Source organism: Gopherus evgoodei, chromosome 18 (genome assembly GCF_007399415.2).
Source record: "Gopherus evgoodei ecotype Sinaloan lineage chromosome 18, rGopEvg1_v1.p, whole genome shotgun sequence".
Lineage (NCBI taxonomy): Eukaryota > Metazoa > Chordata > Testudines > Testudinidae > Gopherus > Gopherus evgoodei.
In genome coordinates, this window is record NC_044339.1 from 5,230,930 (window position 1) to 5,254,758 (window position 23,829).

Here is a 23,829-nt window from a genome sequence, read left to right on the forward strand (position 1 = left end):
CACGTTTGCTTCCTTGCTTTTAAACAGGGGCATTAAAATCTCTGGATTATGTTGTATATAAAAACACACATGATGTGTGTGTCTATGTGTGCGCACACGCACGTTGTGGATATCTTCAAACAAATCTGAAAAAGCCTTTGTCATCTCTGGATCATTTACTAAATTCAGGGAGGCTGGTAATCATTCCACAGCACCCCCTTTGCAAGCAGCCTTTAAGTAGGAGCGTAACTTACATCCAGTTTAAGGCCCTTTTACTGCAGTCAAGCAGTGTAAAGGGGTCTTAGATTGGGGTGCCCAGTGTGAGACACCTAGGTCCTAGCTTTCAGAGGTGTTCACCATCCGCAGCTCCCAATGACTCAGCTGTTGGCCCTCACGCGCTCTGGAAATTGGGTCAGGACTGTCTGAAGTTGGACGACCGAAATTGGAGGGACCCTTGAAAATTCAGGCCTCTAAAACTAGCGATGAACCAAACCTGAAACCTTTCACCCCTTTGGAATTTCAGTGTGTGTGTTTGGAGGCAAATCCTTGGATCATCGCCCACTCTTATCATCTGGTGCCAAGTTGGACCCAGAGACCCATTTCCTAGTTCTGTGACTGCAATGCGTCTGGAAAGGATTTCAGCCAGTCAGCCATTTTAGGCTGAGTTGCATCAGTTGCTGAGAAGGTCTGTGCCACTGAACACGAACCTGACCCCTAGCCTTGACTGGGCCTCAGGCCCTGAACTGGAGTCCAGTGCTAGCATGAGGGGTCTGGACACTGTCTCTTCGGCCCCTCACTGATCCTATACAATGGCCATCTAATTCAGTAACTCATGAGCTTTGGGCTGACGGGGAATACATCAACCTGTCCTCTCTATGGTGCTGCTTGGTAAAGGCCAGACAGACCTTTCCCCGTCTTTTTATTAATTCTTGATCCCATGGTGGGACTTGCTGCAGACCAGTAGAGATGACTAGCTCTCTGATCAAAGATAATGCCGTGAGTCCGAACCACCCTCCTCCCTGCCATCCGTCCCCCTGCGGCTAAAGGATCCTGGCATCAGAACAAAATGCTTATGAATTTTACCGCATGTAGCTGTATCACTGGTTCAAGTCCAGCCCGGGTGGTGGCTCCACACCGTCTGATGGCTCCACACGTGTGAACCAGGGAATCCATGGAGAGGTGGCCAGGACGGATGCCAGCGTATGCGCAGGGGCTTGGCTCACGCCCCGTCCAGGGAAGGAGCCAGAGCCAGGACCCCCCAGGCGGCTGGGTAAGGGAGCTAACAGCCTGACGTTCCACTAATCCCTAACCCTGGGCCTCTGGGCCGGAAGGCTGTACAGACCCCGAGCCTTTCATCTTTCCCACCACAGCCGCAGGGGGATCGTAAGTATGGAGGTTTCTGCCCTGTTCTCTCTACCTGGAAAATGACTTCCTGGCCTGGGAACATCCCCGGGCTTATTGGGAATGTTCCTGGAAATGTTTTAAGGAGGCTTGTCCACCAGTCCCCCCTGTGGGATCGCAGGCAAGCGGCTTCCTCTCTCTCTGCTGATGTCCCCCTCTGTAAAACACGGGTGGTGCTGTTTGCCTCTCTCCCAGGGGCATGTGTTCACGTGCTGTGAGTTGCATGGATGGAAGCTGCTAGAGGTGGGCAGGGGATTCTAAGGGCAGCACCACCTCTGGATCTTACCTGTTAAGGCTGTGCAATGGGGCAGTTCCCTCTTCTCTGGGCCTGGTCCCAGGGCTGCCCCCAACCCCCACAGTCTGCTCCTCACAGCTCTCTGGCAGGGCTGGAAGTTCAGGTGTAGGAGGGTGTGTGGTCTAGCGGTTAGAGCAGGGGCCTGGCAGTGAGACTTCCTGAGTTTCTCTCCCAGCCTTGCTGCTGACTGGCAGTGTGATCTTGCCAAAGTCGCATCCCCCTCTCTGGGCCTCAGTTTCCCCATTTGTCAAAGGTAAAAAATACATTCTGGCTTAAGCAAGTTGGGCGGGAGGGAGGCCTAATTAATTACTGTTTGTGAAAGGATGTGAGATTCTCCTGTGCGAGATGCCAAGAAAGTCCATATCATTTTCCGTTTCATCACACCTTGATCCCGCAGCCACAGATTAATGCGCATGTTCACAGGTGTTCAGTTACTCAGGGGCATAAGGATTTGCAGGATTGGTGCCCTAGTTTCTCCAGAAAGGGCTGGTAGGCTCTATGGTCCCAATCCACCCATCCTGATTCCAGTTCATCCTGCTCACTGAAATAAACCTGCCAGACCAGGCCCCGTCTCAACAGCTCTTCAGTATGCGCAGGAAAGGGCAGGGGGATTATGTTGTCTTGGGCTCTTTTCTTTTGAGTGAAAATAAAGGAAAGGAAACATGAGAAGTGATATTAAAATATAATACATTGATGGACAAAGGGCTTGTTTAAATCCCATGAAAGGAGCCAAGTGCAGAGCAAGGGACCTCCTGCCGTGGCCCGGTGTGACACAGTTTGCACACGCGTGGCTCTGCAGCACGTATGGTCTGTATAGTCACCAGCTGCTCAGAGGTTCCCCTGGCATGGTGAAGAGGGGGAGGGGGATTCTGCCTTAAAGGGACATGATCCAGATAAACAGTCAAAGCTTTAAAACAACTTGACAATGCCTGAGATGGCTCAGACTAGAATCAACCCCCCCCGTGTCCCACCCTAAGTGCCACACCATGGAACCAACACTTCCCAGTTTACTTTCCGTCCAGGATGCTGGTGGGCTGCTCTTCTGCACTTTGCTCTGCTTGGAACCGTGCGTGAGCCGTGCCCGCTGAGTGGAGCCTGCTATGGCTGATCCATTGAGGGGCACCATGTTACAAGTGAGATTAGACTGTCCATCACCCCTGGGCTGTCCTTTCTCCTTCTCAGCTCCAGTTGTTTTGGGTCCCTGTTCTAATGGGAAGGTTTACATTTGAATGTGACTTGCAAAGGGCTTGTGCCTATCCTCTGGTCCTTTACAGGGGATGAAGAAACCCCGACAGGGTTTTATTTAAGGCCCCAGCATGCCCATATGAGTTTAACATTAGAAAGTCTATTTCTGTTTAGCCTAGAAGTCTCCATGGTGCCTGGAGTACAGGGGGACCCAATGTCCTGATTTTATAGGGACTGTCCTGACATTTGGGGCTTTTTTTTTATATGGGCACCTACTACCTTGCACCCTCTGTCCTGATTGTTCCCATTTGCTGTCTGGTGACCCTACTGGAGTCGGAGTGAAATGAGGACATTGTAAGAGCGAAGAAAGTGAAAGCTGAACTCTTGAGAAGAGAGGACTTTTCATCAGGCCTTTGAAAACACACTCTGTTTTCGCTAACGTCTGTTTCATGTATATGATCAATTAGCACTTCGGAGGAAGGAAGCCATGGTTAAAGATGTGAACCCTCTACTCCTCCAATTAAAGTCCAGCCTTTGAGATGTCCAACAGATCCTCCAGAACAAAACTGTTCCGGGTTTTCTTTTTCCATAATAAAGGCAACAATTCCAATTAAAAACTATTTCCGTAAGTCATCTACAAGTCCCGCCCACTGCCCTTTGTATGGAAATAAATTACATTAAATTAAATAAATCCTGAAACTATTATAACTCTTTATGCAGAACTGAATGTCCCTTTCGTTCTGCATGTCCCAGCTACCAATGGTTTACGCCAAGGGATGTCATCCATTTTGAAATAGGATTCTAGAGAAAACCTGTCACTTTAACATTAGGTCCGTCTCTTCTGAGGCAGTTTATATGGTTCATAAGCGTCAGGGCTGGGATTTCTGTTCACATCTGCCCAGCACTGATTATAACTGGCTGTGCCTTTTCCCCGACAGGCTCTGTTCTGGACTGACCACAGCCGCTATTGACATCACTGCGGCTAGTGCATGCTGGGAAGGCGGCTGCTTCAGGAGAGGAATTTTGCCGACTTGTCAGAGGAAAGTAAAACCTGGTAAGAAACTACAAATGTATTTCAAATTCCTGCTCCGTGTGGTTAGCAGGACGTCTGTCTGGGCTGGCTAAGGCGGCTAGCTGTGTTTTTGAAATACATGGGCCAGGTTCTGGCCCCGACTCTGGCTGTCTTCGGCCACTCCAGCCATGCAAAGCAGAGGGAAAACCAGCAGAAGCAGGTACCTAGGCATTCACCTTGACTACTGGCAAGTCACTGACTCTCTGTCTTGCGTCTCCATGTTAATAATGCCATATGAGAGGTACAAGGCGGTCTTACAAGACCCTGCATTTCCCTAGTGCTCTTCAGTGGGGATCTCAAAGCACTATCCAAAAAAACCCGCTAGTGAATTGAGCCTCACGGATCTCCCTCCATGAGACTGGTAAGTATCATTCCCCCCATTTTACAGATGGGGAAACTGAGGCATAGATGGATGGGGGAAGGGACTTGCCCAAGGTCACACAGAGAGTCCAGAGCTGGGAAGAGAGTCCAGCTCTCTTGCCATCTTGGCTTTCAGCCCTTGGCCTCTGCTGCCTCCCTCTTGTGAATCACGTTTTGCTCAGGTGAAAGGTGCTCTAGAGATGCAAAGTCTCCAGCTACCTGTTCCAGCACTTGGGGCCACCCGTGTGCTCCTGAAGATCACCGGAAGAGGAGGCTTGTGTGGGTCAAAGAGCTCCTACTGTAACCAAGCTATCAGCCCAGTCAACAAAGGAGCCTTTCATCACATCGCCTGCTCACTGTTTCATCTTCCAAGGGCTGAATTTCCTTTGGAGAGCTCAAAGGAAAATTCCCCTGCCCTTTCTGTGCACTTTACCGTATCAGTGCACTTCATTAACCTGGACGAGAAACTGGTTGACATAAGCGCGGGTCTCCCCATGCTGGCATGGCTCTGCCTCCCCTCCATCACACAGCCTCGCTGGTTTCAGTTGCCCCTGATTAGATGCAATGGCTTATCCTCTCGTTAACTCGTGGGGATCGATTTCCAGCACGGCATGCAAGGGGGATTTAGCCCAAGGGCTTCTGACGATAGCGGTGGCTTTATCCCCAAAGATTATGCCGAAAAGCTCACCCTGTAAGTTTCTTCCGCAGCTCCTGCCGAGTGAGGGGGATGCTGGGTCTCACGATAATTTACAACAATGCGGATTAGTTTAATTGAAGAGCCATCTGCTGCCCCACCTCTCACCAGGGACACTGAGATTGGCAGGACTGGAGCTGCTGGCTCCAGCAGCGTGATCCCAAGGATGGGCTGATCATGTCAAGGCCCCACTGCTTTAGAATGCTTCTTTTGTCAATGGAAGCCAGGGCCCTCAGTACCACCCTTCTGAGCAAGGTTAAGAACTTGTGTCCCTTTTGGGATGGCAGCATGGTTCAGGAGACCTGGGTTCTGTTCCTTGCTCTGACACTGACCTCCTGGGTGAACTTGGGTAAGTCACTTCCCTGCTCTGTGCCTCAGTTTCCCCACCTGGAAAGCAGGGGTAATGATACTTGCCCTCCTTTGTAACATGCCCTCTTTCTGAAGATCTATAGAAGAAAAGCACAATGTAACTACTAAGTGTAGTTATCATACCTTACATAAATCTACATGAAAAGAACCTTAAGGTTGCAAAGTGAAGCATTTATAAGTCAAGAAATGCCTATGTGAAGTTTGCCCACATAACCTTAACTCTGCCCCTTGTGCATATGCATCATGCTACGGCTTCTAGTAATATGTATTTATTTCCGCAGGACACTTGACTCATTTAGGGCCTGACCCAAGCCTGTTGAAGTGAAAGAGGGCAGGAGGGACAATGCACAGTGAATGAGGGCGCTGCTCAATATTTAATTTTTACTCTCAACAGGCAGCCCACTGTATCATTTGGGTCCAATGTGCATATCTTACGTTACTAATTTCGGCTCAGTACTGAACTCAGCTGGATTTGAACTAATGACTTTGCAGTACAAAAACACCCCCACACTGGGACCTAGTACAAATGCTCTGAGCCATCCACGCCCCTTGCTTATGAGCTTATGTGGCCTCGGTGCCCGCGTGTGAGGCATTCAGAGACCTTTGAGTTTCAGGGCTGTAGAAATGAACATCAATTATAATAGTCTGTCCACCTCTCTAACGCTTTCCCTCGGAGTATCTCAAAGGGATTTACATGAATTAAGTCTTGTGGTGCCGTGTGAAGTAGATCAGTGTCAACATCTCCATTTTACAGGTGAGGAAACTGAGGCACGGGGACCTGCTTGAAAATGGGTGCAGAACAGAAACTGGCCGTTGCCCTGCTTTAATGATCAAGCTTCCTGCTCAGTAATAACAGCTGTCTATAGAGAAGGGAGCCTGGGATAGTGAGGAATGTGGTCTTTGCACCTTGTTTGTTGAGAGACCCTTCTCCGGGGCCCTGGCAGCACTTTGCTGTTGAAACACTTGGCTACAGTCCCCTTGGAGTCACAAGCCAGTTCGTTGGATCTCGAGCTGCACGGGTTGGTTGGGGTGGTTTTTTTTTCTGACTTTCCTTTCCAGGAAAGAAGACTTTGAATGCCAGGGTGTGTGCAGCACAATAAAGCTGAGTGTGCGCCGGCCAAAGAGGAAATCATTCTATCGCCTCGGGAGCAGCTGGGCATTGCCTCCAAGAGCTACCCTGGCACACACGCTGTCGCCTTGGGTCACTGGGAACAGGAGACGCTCAGCATGGGAGGTGCTTGTCTGGGGGCGGCTCTGGGTTCACGTGGTGTGGGAGTTAGGCTGGGCTGTGTGGAATGCTCCCCTGGAAGAGAGAGACCAGAGAGCATCTGGACAAGTACAGAGAGCCGTTCCTGGCTCTGTTTTCAATGTTTCTGTTCCTTGCAGAGCCCCTGCTTGAAGATGCTGTCTGGGAAGATGGAGAAGAGGATTGCTTCCTCCGTATACATTACCCTGGCTCCTCCCAGGAGGGACACGGTCATCAAGGGAGATGTAAAGCCAGATGTGCGTCAGCTGAGCTCAGACCACCCAAAGGAGGCTATGAAATCTGATGGGACCCACCAGCCCCAAGTGTCACCGCCAAAGAAACTGGCCAACAGCAGCCGCCAGGCCGGCAAGCAGAGCAGCAGGACGCTGGGCAGTGCTGGGCCCTCGTCTGGACCAGCGGTCTTGTCCAACGGAGGTAAGATGAATGCAGTGGACAGACTGCACTGCAGGGCGTTAGTAGAGCAAGCGGCACAGGGCCCAGAGGGAGAGTGGGTCGTAATTGACTAGAAACAGGTTCCTGCTGCACAGCCGGGATCCAGATCTGGATTCCAAACACCCCTGCATTCAGGAAGATTTAGTTCAGAGTCTTGGGAGTCAATCCCAGCAGGATGGTGCCTGGGCAGTGGTTTACTGCCCAAGGGCCTTGGAGGCTCCATGCCGGGGTGGTGGTGGGAGCCACCGCCGGGAGGCAGAACAGGTGGTCTTGTGTGGGGCAGGTTCCTGCCTGAGCCTGTATCTATTCCCCTGGCCTGTGCTCCCAGTATGACCCGTCATCCCCCTGCTGCTGGTCCTTGCTTCGAGCCCGCAAGCAGGTTGCCTCGGGAGTGCAGGACAGGATCAGGCGTTGCTGCAGGAGCGGGGAGGCTGGCCAGCTGGCAGCCCCAGCCGCGGAAGTGAATGAGCTCCTAGGAGTTATAGGGGACAAACCACCATTGGGGCTGGCGGGCTAGAGAGCCGAACTGGAGGGGACAAGACACCTGCTCAGAAGAGGGAGCAGAAGATGGAGGCGAGACTGTTCCCCTTCGGTGTGTGTCAGTGCAGATCGCTGGGGGGACCTGGCCCCGAGTCTTTCCATTGACTTCAGGGGGCTTTGCATCAGGCCCACAGCACTCACATGACATGCTAGTAAAGTACGGTCCCATCCGGCCCCTGGGTACGTCCTCGGGCAGCTCGCCCAAGCCTCTGCCTGTGCTGCGGCAGCCACGCTGCTATTTTTAGTGTGCTGGCACTTGTCCCAGCCATGCTGGGAAGCCTGCTCCTAGCTGCTGTCCAGACAGACCCTGAACAGCCACAAAACTCCCCTGGGACCAGGATCAGGGGCTTCCACAGGGGAAGGGGGGTTAATTTCCTTGAGCATTGAAATGCATGAGTGTGGGGTCCTTGGCCCATTTCTCCCCCACCCTGCCCCCAGCTAGTGACCTGACAATGAGTCTTCCCGTTAGCTCCCATCTTCCTGGCTGCCATCTGCTTTCTATCACTGATCTGTTATCAGCACTGTTTGCAGCCACCAGGACAAACCAGCTGGTCTGCCTGCTGCACTGTAAAGGCAGTTTGCTTTGTGGGCAGGTTGCGTGTTGGCTGCAAGGCAAACAAACAGCAGGCGAGGAGATATTTTAGGGCATTTGCTGAGAAGGAAGCTAACAATTTGACTTCACTCCCCCCCCGAACCTCCCTCCACTCCCAAGCTCGAGAGACATTTTCCTTTGAATAAAATAGTGGATTCTTTGGAGGCAGGGCCTTCATTTCCCCCAGGCAAGCTGTGGCCCCATGCAGCATGGGAGTGGGGATGCACTATCAGAGCCCAGCATAGCTTAGCGCCCCCCTTCCACCTCGGTATCTCCAGGTGAAAACGCCGTGGGCACCAGCACAGAAACCAGTTGGGTTCGTTCACCTGTGTCTCCCCAGGGCAAACGTATCGCTGAAGTTCCTGTTCCTGGGAATGCATGGCCCCTCCCGGCTGGGCACAGCTGTGCACGCTTGTTAAATGACCCATGGGCACACACGACACACCTGCCGCACACAGGCTGAGAAACATGCCCATCAAACATAATCCACCAAGTCAGCCCAGCAGCTCCACCTCCCAGCTAGGGCTGCTCACGTTCCTCCTATCCTGCTCCTGCCTCCTCTCTCTCCTGCAAAGCTCCCAGCAGCCTGTAAGCGCCTGTCCAAAATTCCCCCTGGCTTTGGGAAGTAGGTTTTTCAAGCCCTGTCTATAAAGAGGTGGGAGCAGAACCTGAACCCACAGGCCTCTCCCACTTGATCTAAAGGAGAGCTCAGTTAGCTGGAGCACAGGCAACCACTGCTGGAGCTGAAGGATCACCTCCGTTAGTCCTCAGCAGTGACCCGGCGTGTGTCCTCTCTGAGGGTGGCGTGATCACTTACAGCCCGTGCATTGCCAAGAGCACGTGCGGAAGACGCACTACATGGCTGCAGTCTTGATGGTGCAGGTCAGTGATGTTGGGGCTAATGCTGCTTTGGACACAGGAGAGATGAGCTAATCCCAAAAGCCCCTCGATGCCCCAGCGAAACATTTGGGGCACCAGAACCATCAGCTGGAGTGGGACTAGTTCTGATTCCTTCACTGGAGCTGCACTGACTTACCTCAGCTGAGGGGCAAAGGGAGTGGGATCCCACCCAGCCTTTGCAAAACCAAACCCTGACCGATAAACAAGATCAAACCCACACCTAGCGGTGCCGATCCAGCATAAGCAACCAGCAATGCCGGTACCCAGACACAGCTGGCCTGGGGCTGCACCCTTGCCTGGAGTAATTTCTTTTATGCTTTAATGAGCATTTGTTTCCTCTTGATCCCAACAGACGGGCCCTGTTTTCTAGATGTAGGCTCCTAGCATTGGTGTGCAGCAGGAGTGGAGCTGTGATGAACAAATGTTCTACACAGGGGAACTGCATTCGTTACTTTTCTCCTGCCAATTATCCAACACCACTAATGCTCCTTGGCTCGGGGGGAGGGGTGCTTTTACTCGCTGTTAGTAATTATCAGCTTTGTTAATTTCATATCAGCAGAGATAAGAATGGGCCCTTCAGCTCTGGGTTAGAAGTGGTTTCATCACCCAGGACACCCTGGGTGTCACTGCCACCTGGAGACTGTTGCAACGTGAGACACTTTAGGACCATCCAAGAATCCTGGGAAACTTGACCAGCACCAAGGCCTGGGCCAAGGCGGGGCACCCTGCTCCAAACACGGCTTTCCCCTCTGCTGCACAGAAGTGGAGGCCATCTGCCTTCCCCTGTGGACGCATCCGTGTGTCTCGGGCCGAAGGGGGAGATTGGGCAGGGTCACCAGCAGAGGAGCAGGGGCAGGCCTGGGAGAGACACGTGCTGTAAACACACACGCCTGCCAGCCCCAGGGTTAGGTAAGGGATTTTAATCTTCAATCCGGCCCTGTTCACCAGCACAAAATTAACCTGGTGTGATTCAGGGCCCCTTCACTCAGCATGTGAGTTCCTCATACACCCTACTTCATGCCTAAGGTGACCAGACAGCAAGTGTGAAAAATCAGGATGGGAGTAATAGGAACCTATATAAGAAAAAGACCCCAAAATCAGGACTGTCCCTATAAAATCAGGACATCTGGTCACCCTATTCAGGCCAGACTCCAGCCTTGTTCCTTGCTTGTTTCAGGTTTCTCCTCCTTTCCTCGTCCTGTCCTGACCGACGTTCCCACGGGCTCGGACCCAGAGAGCCCCCTGCCGTCTCCTCCATCGTATCTTCTGTCCGATGAACGTAACGCCCCGTCGGTGGAGACGCTTTGCCCTGATCTGCAGAAGCTGCACGTGAGCTCACCTGTGAGCCGGCAGGTATTGAAGGAAGGTTGGAGGAGGAGGTTTCGTGTCATGGCTTGCCTGGATGTTTTTAGCCCTGGCACCCAAAGAACAGCATCGAGAACCCTGAGGGAGGGCTGGCTGGTGGTCACGTCACTCACTTGGGAGACCTGGGGGACAAGCCTTGCTCTGCCACAGACTTCTTGTCTGACCTGGGGCAAGTCGTTTAGACTCTCTGGGCCCCAGGACCCTCATCTGTGGAATGGGGTAATTGTCCTGCCCTGCCACACCGAGGCATTGTGAGGACACATGCTGAGGACTGTGCGATGCACAAATATTGTGAGCTGCTAGGAGCTTATGGCAATGGCCCTGTGAGTCACTCCACTAGAGAAGCTGATTGGTTGGGAGGCTCAGGGAGGAATTTCCCCCTTCTCCCTTCCTGTATGTTTGAACAGCTGTTCTGTCTAATCTGTCACAATTCCTAGCGTACCCGAGTGCTGAGTCTGCTCTCCAGGAGGGTAGAGTCGAGATCTGAACCTCTAGAGACACAAGCCTGCAGGGCCTTGTTACGCCGGTGCAGCGCCAGAGCGATCTGTGGAGAATCAGGCCCTTAAGCGTTACCCACAGGCTTTGCAGAGGTCCAGAGAGCCTCGGCCCCTCTCTTCACACTGCCAGAAACTCGACGCTGGCCCAGCCTGTGGTTTAATGCAGCCTGGCAGCCGTTCTGTGGAGAAGGCAGCGTGTGTCTCCACAGAACAGAAGCGCCAGAAAGCCGACCTTCTGCTTGTTGTTATTTTGGGGTTTCGATCATGTTCCGCTAAATCAGCCCAAATTCTGCACTGGGGCAGAGCCTCCAGTCATCTGATCCCAGAGCCTTTGGAACCGAGCGTCACAAAGGCCGCACCACCCCCAGAAGCGTGCCACATTGCCGGGGATCAAGGCCCGGCACATCTGCCTGCGCTGCAGTTGGTACTTGTGGGCATCGGCAGAGCTGTGGCTGGGAAGCGGCACAGCTCCAGCCTGCGCTGTTCTTGGTTTAATCCAGTCCCTCGCTTTCATCAGCACTAAATTCGAGGCACAAATATTATCCAGATCCCTCCAAGCCTAATATCTTACTGGAAAGGTCCCACTCACTCCCCTGATAAACCCCACAAGATTTGCCTTGCAGCTGTAGTGAGCTGGCAAACCCAGCCTTCGCCCGCAGGGTTATAGCAACCATCTCTCTGGTGCTGCCCATTAAAACTCCCTGGCTCTGAAGACTGAGCATATCCCTGCTAACAGGGGAGCCATTTATTCCCCCCCCTACAGGTCCAGTCAGCTTCATATTCATGTCCTTCCCCCTTCCCTCCCCATCTTGGGCAGTGAAAGTGATCAAAAATAACAGCGCCTGAAAGATGCGGATGTTGAGTCTGATTCTGTCATCGACGGCTCTTTGCCCTCTCTCTTTGTATGGAGGAGCCCAGCAATCCCCTGCCCCTCTCCAGGGCACCTGAGGCAGAGAGCAGCTGGCTCCTCCTCTCCAGCTGGTGAACGTCCTGCTTCTGCCATCCCAAGCTCCCTGGATTCCCATCTCTCGGTGGATCAGCTGCTGCACATACACCCAGGTTTCCAGCTAGGCCATTGCCTTGTTTGCTGTTTGCATGCTGCATTCTCGAGGCCCTATGGACTTGCCCCAGCCAAACTTGTCTCTCTCTCCTGCTCTCCCTGCGCCTTCTGCTCTTGGCATGGGCCTTGTCTGTGTCCCTCCATGCCATGTCCCCTCTACTGGTGCAGTGACCAGTAACCTCCTGAGCCCATGGAGCATTGTTGTACCACGATTTTAGGAAAGCTGTGGACAAATTGGAGAGCCCAGAGGAGAGCAACAGGAATGATCAGAGGTTTAGCAAACCTGACCTATGAAGAAAGGTTGAAAACATTTGGTGTGTTTGGTCTAGAGGAGAGAAGGCTGAGCGGGGACCTGATAACAGTCTTCAAATAGGTTAAGGGCTGTTAAAAAGATGGGGATCAGTTGTTCTCCAGCTCCACCAAGGGTAGGACAAGAAGCGATGGGGGTTTAGTCTGAAGGCAGGGAGATTTAGATTAGACATTCAGAAACCTTCCCAGCTCTACAGAGAGTTCAGCACTGGGACAGGTTACCTAGGCAGGTTTTGGAGTCCCCGTCACTGGAGATTTTTATGAATAAACTAGACTAAATGCCCAGGGTCAGATTAATCTTTTGTGAGCCCTGGCGCCTGGATCATGGCCCTGCTCTGCCACGAGGCCTCGCCCCCACGTGGCCTTTTCCCCGCAAGGCCCTGCCCACTGCCCACACAGGGGAAAGGGGGCAGAGAGGAGCAACGGGGGAGAGGGCGGAGAGGACTGGCAGAGGCCTTGGGGGAAGAGACCGAGTGGGGGCATGGCCTCAGGGCGGAGCCTGGATGGAGTGGGGGCGGGGCCACGGTCCGGGTACCAGGGGCCCTTCTGAGTGTGGGCCTGGGGCCTTGGTGCCATTGTAAACCCGGTTCTGCTTATGCCTGTCAGGGACGATCTAATTTTACTTACTCCTGCCTCGCGCAGGGGGCTGGCCCAGCTGACCTCTTGAGGTGTCGTCCAGCCCTACGGTACGATTCTCTGACCCAATGGCGTTTCATCACAGCACGTCCGAATGTGCAAACGAGATGCAGGGATGTCACGGTGCACAAACTCCGAAAAGCAGCCACCCTAAGCCTGGGCAGGCAGATCTCCACAGCAGTTCCCAGAGCATAAAGGAGCCAGCATCGTTAGAAACAGCAGAAATAACACACAGAGCCAGACAGGAACGTTTCCAGCCACCTCTCTCCCTGGTGTAATTCCAGTGAAATCAATGGGGTTACCCAAGGATGAGAAGAGTCTGTCTGTTTATGGTGGTTATTTCTACCATCAATGCAAATCTGTGGCCACTGGGAGTCAGTGACTTTTTGAGATGAGAAGAAGGATGGTCTTGTGGCGAGGGCAGGGCTGGGATATGGAGAGCTGGGTTCAACAACTGGATTTCCTAGGCAATCTTGAGCAAGTTATTTAAAACAAAATACCTGCACTGTGCCTCAGTGTCTCCATCTGTAAATGGAGGGTAATGATACTCGCTTTCTCCTCCCCTTTGTCTGTCTTGGCTATTTAGACTTTGCACTCTCAGGGGCAGGAACGGTCTCTCGCTGTGTGTATGTGCAGGGCCCGGGCTGGCCCAATGCTGGTGTGTCTGTCTGGGAGCCTTCAGAGCCGGCATGATTCAAACCCCATCGTCTCCCACCTGCCATCACAGGCCCAGAATGCTGCAGTCGTTAGCCAAGCTGGGTTTGCACCAAAGCACAACGGAGCCCTCGCAAAGCCTCAGCGAGACGCCCGCCCCAGCTCAGGATGCCCTTTTTCCTCTTCATCAGGCCTCCTCCACGTTCCCAGCGGAACCGAGGCAGCATAAAATCCAGCCAACCAGTCTGGAGCAAGTGGATGAGCGCCAGGCCCCGAAACAGAACGTGAATGGGCACCTGGAAAGAGACATTTCCACAGGTAACTGCCAGAGTCCATTAATAATATTTTGCTCTTTGACAGCACTTGACCTCCATAGATCCCATCATGCTTTGCAAAGCTGCGTGTGCTTTACTATCCCCATTTTGCAGATGGTGAAACTGAGGTATGGTGATAAGTGACTTAACCAAGCCCACGCAGTGAGTCAGCGGCAGAGTCAACGCCAGGTTGCCAGGATCCCCAGCTTCATTTCTGTCTACCAGATCCCAACTGTCCCTACAGGGCTCAATTCTGACTTCAGTAGGGCTGCATTCACCTGGTTGTTAGCAAGGCCCAATCATGCAGTAATGGAAGGATCGGGTTTTGCTAGTTCCCAGCAGCGCTCTCCTGTCCCCAGACGCACAGAGCGTTTAAGCAAAGGAGTTTCTCAGGCAGAGTCCCAGCCATTGGTGTGAATGGGGAGCTGCAGGGAGAAAGGGCAGCCGTGCTGAGAATGTCTAGTTAGCTCAGGGATACGAACTGAAGAGCCTGTCAAATGGAGTTACACAGCTGGCGGGGTAAGGGCTGGAGTACAGACCCTTGTGGAACCCATAGGAAAATGCCCAGCAGAGCAGGGCCTACCATCCCTTCCGCTGTGTTTGTACCGCACCCAGCACAGCAGGGCCCTGATTAGCCTCTGGGTGCTAATCAAATGCAAATGTTAATCATAACCTGTGCAGGGGGCGGTGTGTCCGGTCTGTGCCCAGCAAGCAGGCAGACCCAGGGCTGGGAGTGGCAGCAAGGCTGTTGGGGGAGGGGGCATTGGGAGCCTGGGGACGGGACGAGGGGTAGCAGGGACCTCACAGTGTGGGGAGTACTGGTGGGGGAGGAGCTTGGCTGGTGCTGGGGCCCATGATTGGAGGAGACGGGGAGCTGGGGGATTGAAGACACTGGTGCATTCGTAGGTGATCCTCACGCCCTCTACAAAATATACAAGACCAGTCCTGCAGCCAGGCTTTATCCCCATGCTGCCACCATTCCCCTCCCCCCGGTGAGCTCTATGCAGCTTCTGACTGGCAGGTGCCTGGTGATTTACTGTCCAATGGAAGCTCCTTGGCCATAGCAAAGTGACTTGGTTCTTTCTTCCAGTCTGTGCCTTCTGCCACAAGGCCATTGCCCCCCGGACCCCGACCATAGAAGCCATGAACAAACAGTACCACGCAGAATGCTTCACGTGCCGGACGTGCCACGGCCGGCTAGCGGGGCAGCGCTACTACCAGAAAGAGGGCCGGCCAATGTGTAACTCTTGCTACAAGGTCAGCGCAACTGGCTCCTGGCCATCCCAAGAGGCCAATGTCATTCTGTTCTCAGGAGTCAAATCCGGCTTCCGAGGGAGCCCCTGGGGAAGTAGGAGGGGTTCAGAGTTCGGCAAGACTAGCCAACCTGCAAGAGTCCCTCAGATATAGAAGTGCCCTACTCTGGGAAAACCCATCTTTGTAATGCCACCAATACTGGCCCAGGCACAGGGTTTTACAGAACAAGGGCCTGATCCTGTGGGATGCGGGGTGGTCTCAACTCCCAGGATCTTCAGGAAGATAGAGGGGGAGGTCTAGGTTGGATATTAGGAAAAGCTTTTTCACTTGGAGGGTGGTGAAGCACTGGAATGGGTTCCCTAGGGAGGTGGTGGAATCTCCTTCCTTAGAGGTTTTTAAGGCCCATCTTGACAAAGCCCTGGCTGGGATGATTTAGTTGGTGTTGAGCAGGGGGTTTGACTAGATACCTCCTGAGGTCCCTTCCAACCCTGCTATTCTATGATTCTCTGAGGAGCTGAGGGGTAGATTAACTTGAGGATCAGTCCCAAGCAGATCTAAAGCAGGGAATGTGCCTGGTGCTGAGAGCTGGGGACTGGGAGTCAGGCCCACCACGTTTCCCGCCCAGCTCTGTGTCACCTACAGCAAGTTGTGTAGGTCAGCGTTTCCAGAAGTGGCCTCTTGCTCTGTGCGCCCCCAGTTCTGGCAGCTCAGCTTGAGGCACCCCGGCTTTGGTTTTCAGTGGCACTGAGCGTCTTCAGCTTCAGCGCTCTGAAAATCAGGCCCAAGGTTCGTGCCATTGGCCAGCCCTGATCCAGGCCGCTTTTGGAAATCTGGATCTAGATGACTCGGCCTTAACTTTAACCCCTTGCAAAATAGAGCCAATATGCACTTAATTTATGAATGTTCCGGAGTGGGCTTGGAAATACTTTGTAGAAAAGTGCTACAGGAAGGCCAGGGATTCTCATGGCTACAGGCCAGAAGGACATTTGTGTCCTGGGAGCGTTTCCTTTCTATTCACGTCGTTCATTGCGAAGCAGCAAAGGCTGCAGTCTTGCATTGGCTGCGGTGACCATAGAGCCATGGGGCTTGGCAGGCAGCTTCTAGCGTGGAGACCTGAATGGTTCTGCCACTGTGCCGGGAGCGTCTCTGAGACCATGCACAGCATTGAACTCTGGTTCCTCCCAGCTCTCTGGCCTGGACTACCTCCCTCACTGCGTAGGTGAGGGCTGCATTGAGGGCGCAGCGAGGGGTGAATGGTACCATCCACTTCCGGTTTCTGCGCTTTATCTGCCTCTCTCCTTCCCACAGGACACACTGGAGAAATGTGCCAAGTGCCAAGGTCTGATCCTGGAGCACATCGTCCGCGCCTTGGGGAACGGGTACCACCCCGAGTGTTTCATGTGCTCTGTGTGTGGCCGGAGCATCGGGGACGAGAGCTTTGCTGTGAATGACCAGAACGAGGTGCACTGCGTGGATGATTTCTACAGGTGCGATATGTTATAAGTGGCGCGTCGGAAGGGTAGAAAGCTAGAGCGAAATCGCCTCTGCACCTAAACTACCCTCCTCTTCAGCTCAGAGGGACCAATTCTGTTCCAAAGGTAAGTCTTGCGCACGTGAGACAACCTGAAGGGCCCAATCCTGCAAACCTTCCCTCCAGCAAGTAGCCTTTACTCACTCAATTCATCCCCCGGGCTTCAACAGGGCTCTTTGCCTGAGGAGTGCCTCCTTAGTATGCTGCTCTTTCTCCTACGGAAGCAATGGGAGCAGGGCTGGATGCCAAGCCTGCAGGTGCAATGACCCGATTCTCCCCCACTTTGCATCTCAGGGAGGCGTTATTCCCCTGGGCAAAGTGGGGGTGAGCGACACCCAATCAGAATCTTCCATTCACCCCCGTGGTAGCATTTCACCTGGGCCCTGCGATGCCGCCAGTGTGAGTAACGGCCCTTTGCTGCAAGGATGCTTTGCAGGATTGCATCTTTCACTTTGTGTCTTGTGTGCAGGACTTTAATTTTTTTTTTGCTCAGGTTCCCCCTTCAATGTCCCCGCTATTCACCCCCGGCTAGTTTACACTGCAGTATTCCTAAGCACCCGGGGGCTGACTCTCCTCAGTCACGCTGCTGTCATCATCAGCGGAGTTGCACCAGTGTAAAGCTAGCGTAAAGGAGAGCAGGGACAGGGCCACAAGTGATTTACTGGAAAGCTTCACCTGGCAACCAGTTCATTCCAGTGCGTCTGCCATTTCCGTCTCACGTGTAGAAATACAGAAGCCGTGTAAAGTGACATGGATCTAGCTTTAAATTGTGCTGGGAATTGCTGCAGCTGATTGGCGTGGCAACTGCTGTGGCATGAGAGGTTGGCTGTTTGTTTCATCAGGAAGTACGCCTCCATCTGCAGCGTCTGTGAGACACCCATCATCCCACAGGAGGGGAAAGATGCCTACAGGATAGAATGCATGGGGCGAAGCTTCCACGAAAACTGCTATTGCTGTGAGGTAGGTCCTGCTGGGATGCTGCTGATTTTTTTATTTTTTAAATAAACTCTTGGTGGCGGAGAGTGTAAAGTCCTAGAATAGAGTGACCAGATGTCCTGATTTTATAGGGACAGCCCTGATTTTGGGGGCTTTTTCTTATATAGGCTCCTATTACCCTCCACCTCCATCCCAACTTTTCACACTTGCTGTCTGGTCACCCTATCCTAGAAACCACCCAGAGGCAGCCCCAAACAAACAGGATTTTATTCCACAAACACAGGTTCTCTCCGTGGGTTACTGGAGAACTAAGCAGGTTGCTCACTGCCACGTCACTTCCTGTGGCCAAGCCATTGCTCAGACATGCAGGCGAACGGGGATGCTTTCAGAATATTTTCACTCCCCTCCTCTCTGCAACACACACAGTTCAGAGAGCTCCAGGAACCCCTCTTGGTTCTGCCGCGGGCTGGCTTTACTGAGCACCCACCCCTTGTACTTGGCTGGGTGTGTGGAGCGTGTCCCAGGAGGCGGCGGGTGCCTGGCTGGGCGTGTGGAGCGTGTCCCAGGAGGCGGCGGGAGCCCAGCTGGGTGCGTGGAGGGTACCCCGGGAGGCGGCGGGTGCCCGGCTGGATGCGGGGAGCATGCCCCAGGAGGTGGCAGGTGCCCAGCTGGGTGCAGGGAGGGTGCCTCTGGAGGTGGCGGGTGCCTGTCTGGGTGCGGGGAGCATGTCCCGGGAGGTGGTGGGTGCCTCTCTGGGTGCGTGGAGTGTGGCCTGGGAGGTGGCTGGGTCTGTGGAGCTGGGTGCCTGCCCCTGGAGGCAGTGGGTGCCCAGCTGGGTGCGTGGAGCATGTCTCTGGAGGCGGCGGGTGCCCGGCTGAGCATGTGAAGCATGTCCCCAGAGGTGGCGGGTGCCCGGCTGGGTGCATGCAGCGTGCCCCTGGGGATGATTGGGTCCATGGAGCTGGGTCCCTGCCCTGGGAGGGGGCGGGTGCCCAGCTAGGTGTGTGCAGGGTGCCCAGCTGGGTGTGTGCAGGGTGCCCCTGGAGGTGTCTGGGTCCGTGGAGCTGGGTGCCTGCCCCTGGAGGTGGCAGGTTCCCGGCCATGTTCCAAGACCAGCACATCTGCTGCTACCTCACAGAGTGGGGCGTGGGAGCTGCTACCGTCTGTGGCCTCACTGCACAGGGTTTAATTTAATTCCTCCAGTGCAGGAGGGGTTTGGGGCCCAGCTCCTCACGCCCAGGCAGAATCTCAGTGGCCTGACGGTCTGGGTGTCATGGCCAGGATGCAACAGGCTGGTTGAAACTGATGAACGTGGGGGATGAGCTAGTGAGTCCGCAGGAGAAGGTGCTGGGAGCACTACATGTACTGGAAGCAATGGGGCTCGCTCATGGAGTTCCCAGTGAATGAAAGTGAGAAAACTGAAGTAGCGTGTGGCCAGCAAAGAAAAGAAATTCCCGTGATGCTTGAGGCTTTAGAAATGACTCCGGTTTTGACTGACTTTCGATTGGCATACTTTCTTCCTCACAGAACTGCAGGATTCCCCTGTCCACCGAGCCAGAGGAGAACGGCTGCTACCCCTTGGGCAGCCATGTCCTCTGCAAGCCCTGTCACATCAAACAGAAGAACGAATCGTTCTGCTGAGAGAGCCAGGCGGGCTTCCCCAGCAAACCGTGGATGCAGTCACATGGCTGAGATGAGCCGAATCTCTGTACTACGGCAACAGTATTCTTATCCTCTACATTCATTAATGTCCAACTTTCTGTCCTGACTGTCTCCCTTATGGTAGGACCATATTAGTAGCTCTGAGCTTTAGCAGCAAGGTCCTAATCAGCCATGCCACCAGCCCTGAGAGGTGGCCGTGGAACGTTCTTCTTATCTCTTTCCCTCCAGTCTGGCTGTGCTTATCTTCCAAGGCTACGCCAGCTGGCTTCCTCTGCCCTCCAATGGCTCAGTGCCTGTGATGAGGGACGCACCCCGGCAAACCAGCAGCTGCTGATGGGACGAGTGAGATTGATTAAAATGATATTTCAAAGCAGGCAGGGCTCTGTCTCCGCACTGTGTAAATAACCCCCCTCCTGCTTTAAGACTCAGGAGGATCTTACTAAACTGCAGAGGGCTGGGGGACAGCACTGTGCTATCAGTTCTGGGAGCACGGCAAGGGAAGGGGCCCGCACAGTGGTCGATGCTAAAACTGCATGAAGGCCACCCCTGGGCAGAAGGCCAGTGCACCCTCAAAGTAGGGCTAATGTAGGACCTAAGCAGTGCGTACTTTTTTACTGGCCTTCTGCCCAGGAGTGACTTTTACCCACAGAGCCAGGTCAGATATACACCCACCGTCTTCTGCTTTACTGCACCCCGCAATAGTGCTGTGAATTATGACCCAGCAGTGTGCCAAAGAGGTTGTACAGCAGCAGCTGAACACCACTCTTCATTCTGAAAATGACACCGTACTGGGGGCAACCTGGGGCTTGAGCCTTCAGGTCTTAACTTGAGGGAGCGAAGGCTGCAGGATCGGCCCCTAATTAAGATCCTGTCTCCTGAAATGCTGCGGTGACTCAGTGACAAATATCAGATGTAGCTGCCTGCAGATCTGCGCCAGACAACCCACTGGCTCTGTGCACATAGAATTGCTGGAGCCATGGTTCTGGAATTGACTCCTGGTATTCCTGGATGTGCAGTTTCATCTCTGTGGTGAATGGACGCAGGCTGTGAGTCATGACACAATCTGGGGGCTGGGACTGGAAAGAATTCCGCGTTGTTTAAGGATTTGACAAATACACCACCCCACCAGCTTCCCTAAAACAAGCCAAGACGCTGGATTCTCTCTCATCTGCCGGTGGCCAATCACATGTCTTTCGTGCTAGCATCATGAAATCACACCAGATACAAGATCCCCAACTAAGAGAGGGCAGCTGATGGGCTGCTGGTATTTTAACATCCCTTGCCTGGGATAAACCCTCTGGCTTGTGGGAATGGGGGTGCTCTCTGAGGGGAGCAGCTCATTTGTTTCCCCGTCTAAATCAAAACACCATTCTCAACTGTAGTCCAAGAAGAGAGCAGTATCACTAAGCCAAAAAGGTCCTGGTAAGCCTGATGGGTGTGTTTCCTAGTGGGTAGCGCACTGGATTGGGCTTCAGGAGAGCTGAGTTCTTGTCTGAACTGTCCCTGGCCTGCTGGGTGACTTTGCCTTTTTGTTCCTCAGTTTCCCCATCTGTGAAATGGGGATGATGAGACTGATGTGTGTAAAGTGCTTTGAATTCTACTGATGAAAAGTGCTAAATAAGAGCTTGGGGATGGTGATCATTGGTGGATGCTGCCATAAGTATATTGATCCATACGGCACAATGTTAAACAAGTGCCATTTGAAATGGGTGGGAGGGGAAATGGACCATTGTGGGGAGGATCCTCACCCTGGAAAATTACCTGCAGTGTCCCACGTTACGCCGCCAAAGGCTCACAGTTTGCTCTTTGGTGGTTATTTTGAGCATTGGTTACTCAGCGACAGCTGGTGAGAGATGGAACTCCACCAGCCTCTCCTCTCCTTTCGGGGGTGGGATTTTAACAAGCGGCACGTCATGGAGGGGGAGCAGTAAGGACTATCTGAAAAGATATTTAAATGAGAGGAGGAATCATAGCAGTGCTGTGCATGGCCTCTTAAAGAGCCCTTCCTCATTTCCATGGGGTCCCCTTGGCTTTGTGCTCCAGGCTAAACAGGGAGGCCAGGAGACCATGCTTGTTGCACTGGGCTCAACCGTCAAGAGAATCCAGCATTCTAGGCAGGACCATTAGCTGATTCCATTCAGTGGCACTGTTCCTCCTGTCCTCGTCAACACTCCTCAAGAGAAAAGAACTTGGGACCTTGGTTGTGATGATCACTGTCCATAAGTAGCAGTGACACTGTGAAATTAAGCTGCTTTGATAGGCAGTGGAACACTCCCTGAGCGAAATGGCTGTGGAGTTCGGTGGAGTTCGGGGAAACCCCACAGAAGAACTGTAAATTATTGGCAGGAAAAGTTTCCGCTTGTTGAAAGTAATTGTACATGCTCATTCTTCAGGGGCTTTATTTTTGGAAACTGATGAAATTTAGGGCTTCTCTTCCTGGGGATGCTCATGAAAGTTAATCTGAATTAATAAAAGGTTGAATTTGAAGGGGATTCGTTAAACCTGTATTAAAACCCTGTGTGGACACTCTTTTCAGAATTAAAGAGACCTTAATTCAGTGTATCTTAATTCACTTCTTTGGATTACCTTTCCTGAGGGTCCCTGTGTTGACAAGCCTTTGCAGTTCAAAAGGAATAATTGAGAATTCGGAAGTGATGGAGCTTCTGCCAGCAGCTACAGAGCACTCAGACCATGGATGACGCTCTTTCCATTCTTTTGCTAGTGGGGAATGGGCGGTGGTTTAGGTACTTGCTCTAGGTATTAGCACCAAAGTCCTGTCTATACCAGGATCAGAACTAGTGTTTAAACATGCTTCTTGCCAGTGCTAACCTGTATTCCATACAGCTTTACAGGCACTCCAGTGCTGGCGCAGATAGCCGTTTTTCTCCCTTTTTAAGAAAGGTGCTGTGACGGGTTGGATCATAGAAACCCCCTTGGGTCTGCCCACTGATGTGCCAAGACTACTTCTGCCCCTGCTTCCCCTGCCAGCTTGGGACTCTGGAGCCCTGCCTGGTTGTGCCAGCCACAAACACAGACCCAGGTCTGAACCACATACCACAAACTGCAAGCTTAACTGAAAGCAGCTTAAGAAGTGTTCCTGTCTTCAACACTCAGATGCCTAGCTCCCAGTGGGGTCCAAACCCAAATAAATCTGTTTTACCCTGTACAAAGCTTATACAGGGTAAACTCATAAATTGTTTGCCCTCTATAACACTGATAGAGAGAGATGCACAGCTGTTTGCCTCCCTCCCCTTCCCTGCCAGGTATTAATACATACTCTGGGTTAAGTAATAAGTAAAAAGTGATTTTATTAAATACAGAAAGTAGGATTTAAGTGGTTCCAAGTAGTGACAGATGGAACAAAGTGAATTGCCAAGCAAAATAAAATAGAACACACAAGTCTATGCCTAACACAGTAAGAAAACTGAATACAGATAAATCCTCACCCTCAGAGGAGTTCCAATAAGCTTCCTTTTACAGACTAGTCTCCTTCTAGTCTGGGTCCAGCAATCATTCACACCCCTGTGGTTATTGTCCTTTGTTCCAGTTTCTTTCAGGCATCCTTTGGGGGTGGAGAGGCTCTCTCTTGAGCCAGCTGAAGACAAAATGGAGGGGTCTCACAGGGGTGGAATATGCAAAATGTGGTCTATTAATGGTGGTTTGGAATCTTAATGGCTCCCATCAACCAGGACAGTTGACTGAGGCTCTGTTTGCAGGCAAGCTTTGCTGTGAGTCAGGCTGAGAGGAATGAAGGCTTGGGGGTCTTACACTGACGTGAACATGTCACAGGAATGGAATCCATCTTTAACCTGGTGATTTTCCAGTGTGTATGTGCGGGGGTGGAAACCCAGAGAGAGACAAAGGATTCCTGCTTTATGCCAAAGATATATAAAGGGGTGGAAGAGAACAAAAGCGAGTGGCATCATGAAGACTCGCCTAGCTACCACCTGAGCTGGAACAAGAGCTGTACCAGGGGAAAGAATTGTACCCAGGCCTGGAAGGTGTCCAGTCTGAGGAAAAAAACATACTGAAGCATCTCTGAGGGTGAGATTATCTGTATTCAGTTGGATTAGACATAGATTTGCGCATTTTATTTTATTTTGCTTGGTGACTTTGTTCTGTCTGTTTCTACTGGAACCACTTAAACCCTACTTTCTGAATTTAATAAAATCACTTTTGACTTATTAACTCGGAGTATGTATTAGTACCTGGGGGGACAAACAGCTGTGCATATCTCTCTATCAGTGTTATAGAGGGCGAACAATTTATGAGTTTACCCTGTTTAAGTTTTATACAAGGTAAAACGGATTTATTTGGGTTTAGACTCCATTGGGAGTTGGGCATCTGAGTGTTAAAGACAGGAACACTTCTGTGAGCTGTTTTCAGGTAAACCTGCAGCTTTGGGGCAAGTAATTCAGACCCTAGGTCTTTGTTGGGGCAGACAGGAGTGTCTGGCTCAGCAAGACAGGGTGCTGGGGTCCTGAGCTGGCAGGGAAAAGAGGAGCAGAGGTAATCTTGGCACATC

General features: G+C 52.5%; 1 protein-coding gene across 8 annotated transcripts in view; it reads left to right on the forward strand.

Moving 5' to 3' along the window:
• FBLIM1 (filamin binding LIM protein 1) overlaps positions 1–21,791 on the forward strand; it is a 30,956-nt gene extending 9,165 nt beyond the window's left edge. For 5 of the 8 annotated variants that reach the window (XM_030537356.1, XM_030537357.1, XM_030537359.1 and 2 more), the window contains exons 2-10: positions 3,799–3,914; positions 6,415–6,589; positions 6,742–7,036; positions 10,264–10,439; positions 13,799–13,925; positions 15,012–15,178; positions 16,484–16,662; positions 17,549–17,666; positions 19,170–21,791. In XM_030537356.1, the coding sequence (XP_030393216.1) occupies positions 3,850–3,914; positions 6,415–6,589; positions 6,742–7,036; positions 10,264–10,439; positions 13,799–13,925; positions 15,012–15,178; positions 16,484–16,662; positions 17,549–17,666; positions 19,170–19,283 (1,416 nt within the window). In that variant the 5' untranslated portion in view covers positions 3,799–3,849 and the 3' untranslated portion in view covers positions 19,284–21,791. Of the gene's footprint in view, positions 1–3,463; positions 3,486–3,798; positions 3,915–3,947; positions 4,984–6,414; positions 6,590–6,741; positions 7,037–10,263; positions 10,440–13,798; positions 13,926–15,011; positions 15,179–16,483; positions 16,663–17,548; positions 17,667–19,169 lie in introns of those variants that run through there. The other 3 variants (XM_030537358.1, XM_030537360.1, XM_030537361.1) reach the window with 3 other exon arrangements.
• The last annotated feature ends 2,038 nt before the right edge of the window (positions 21,792–23,829 follow it).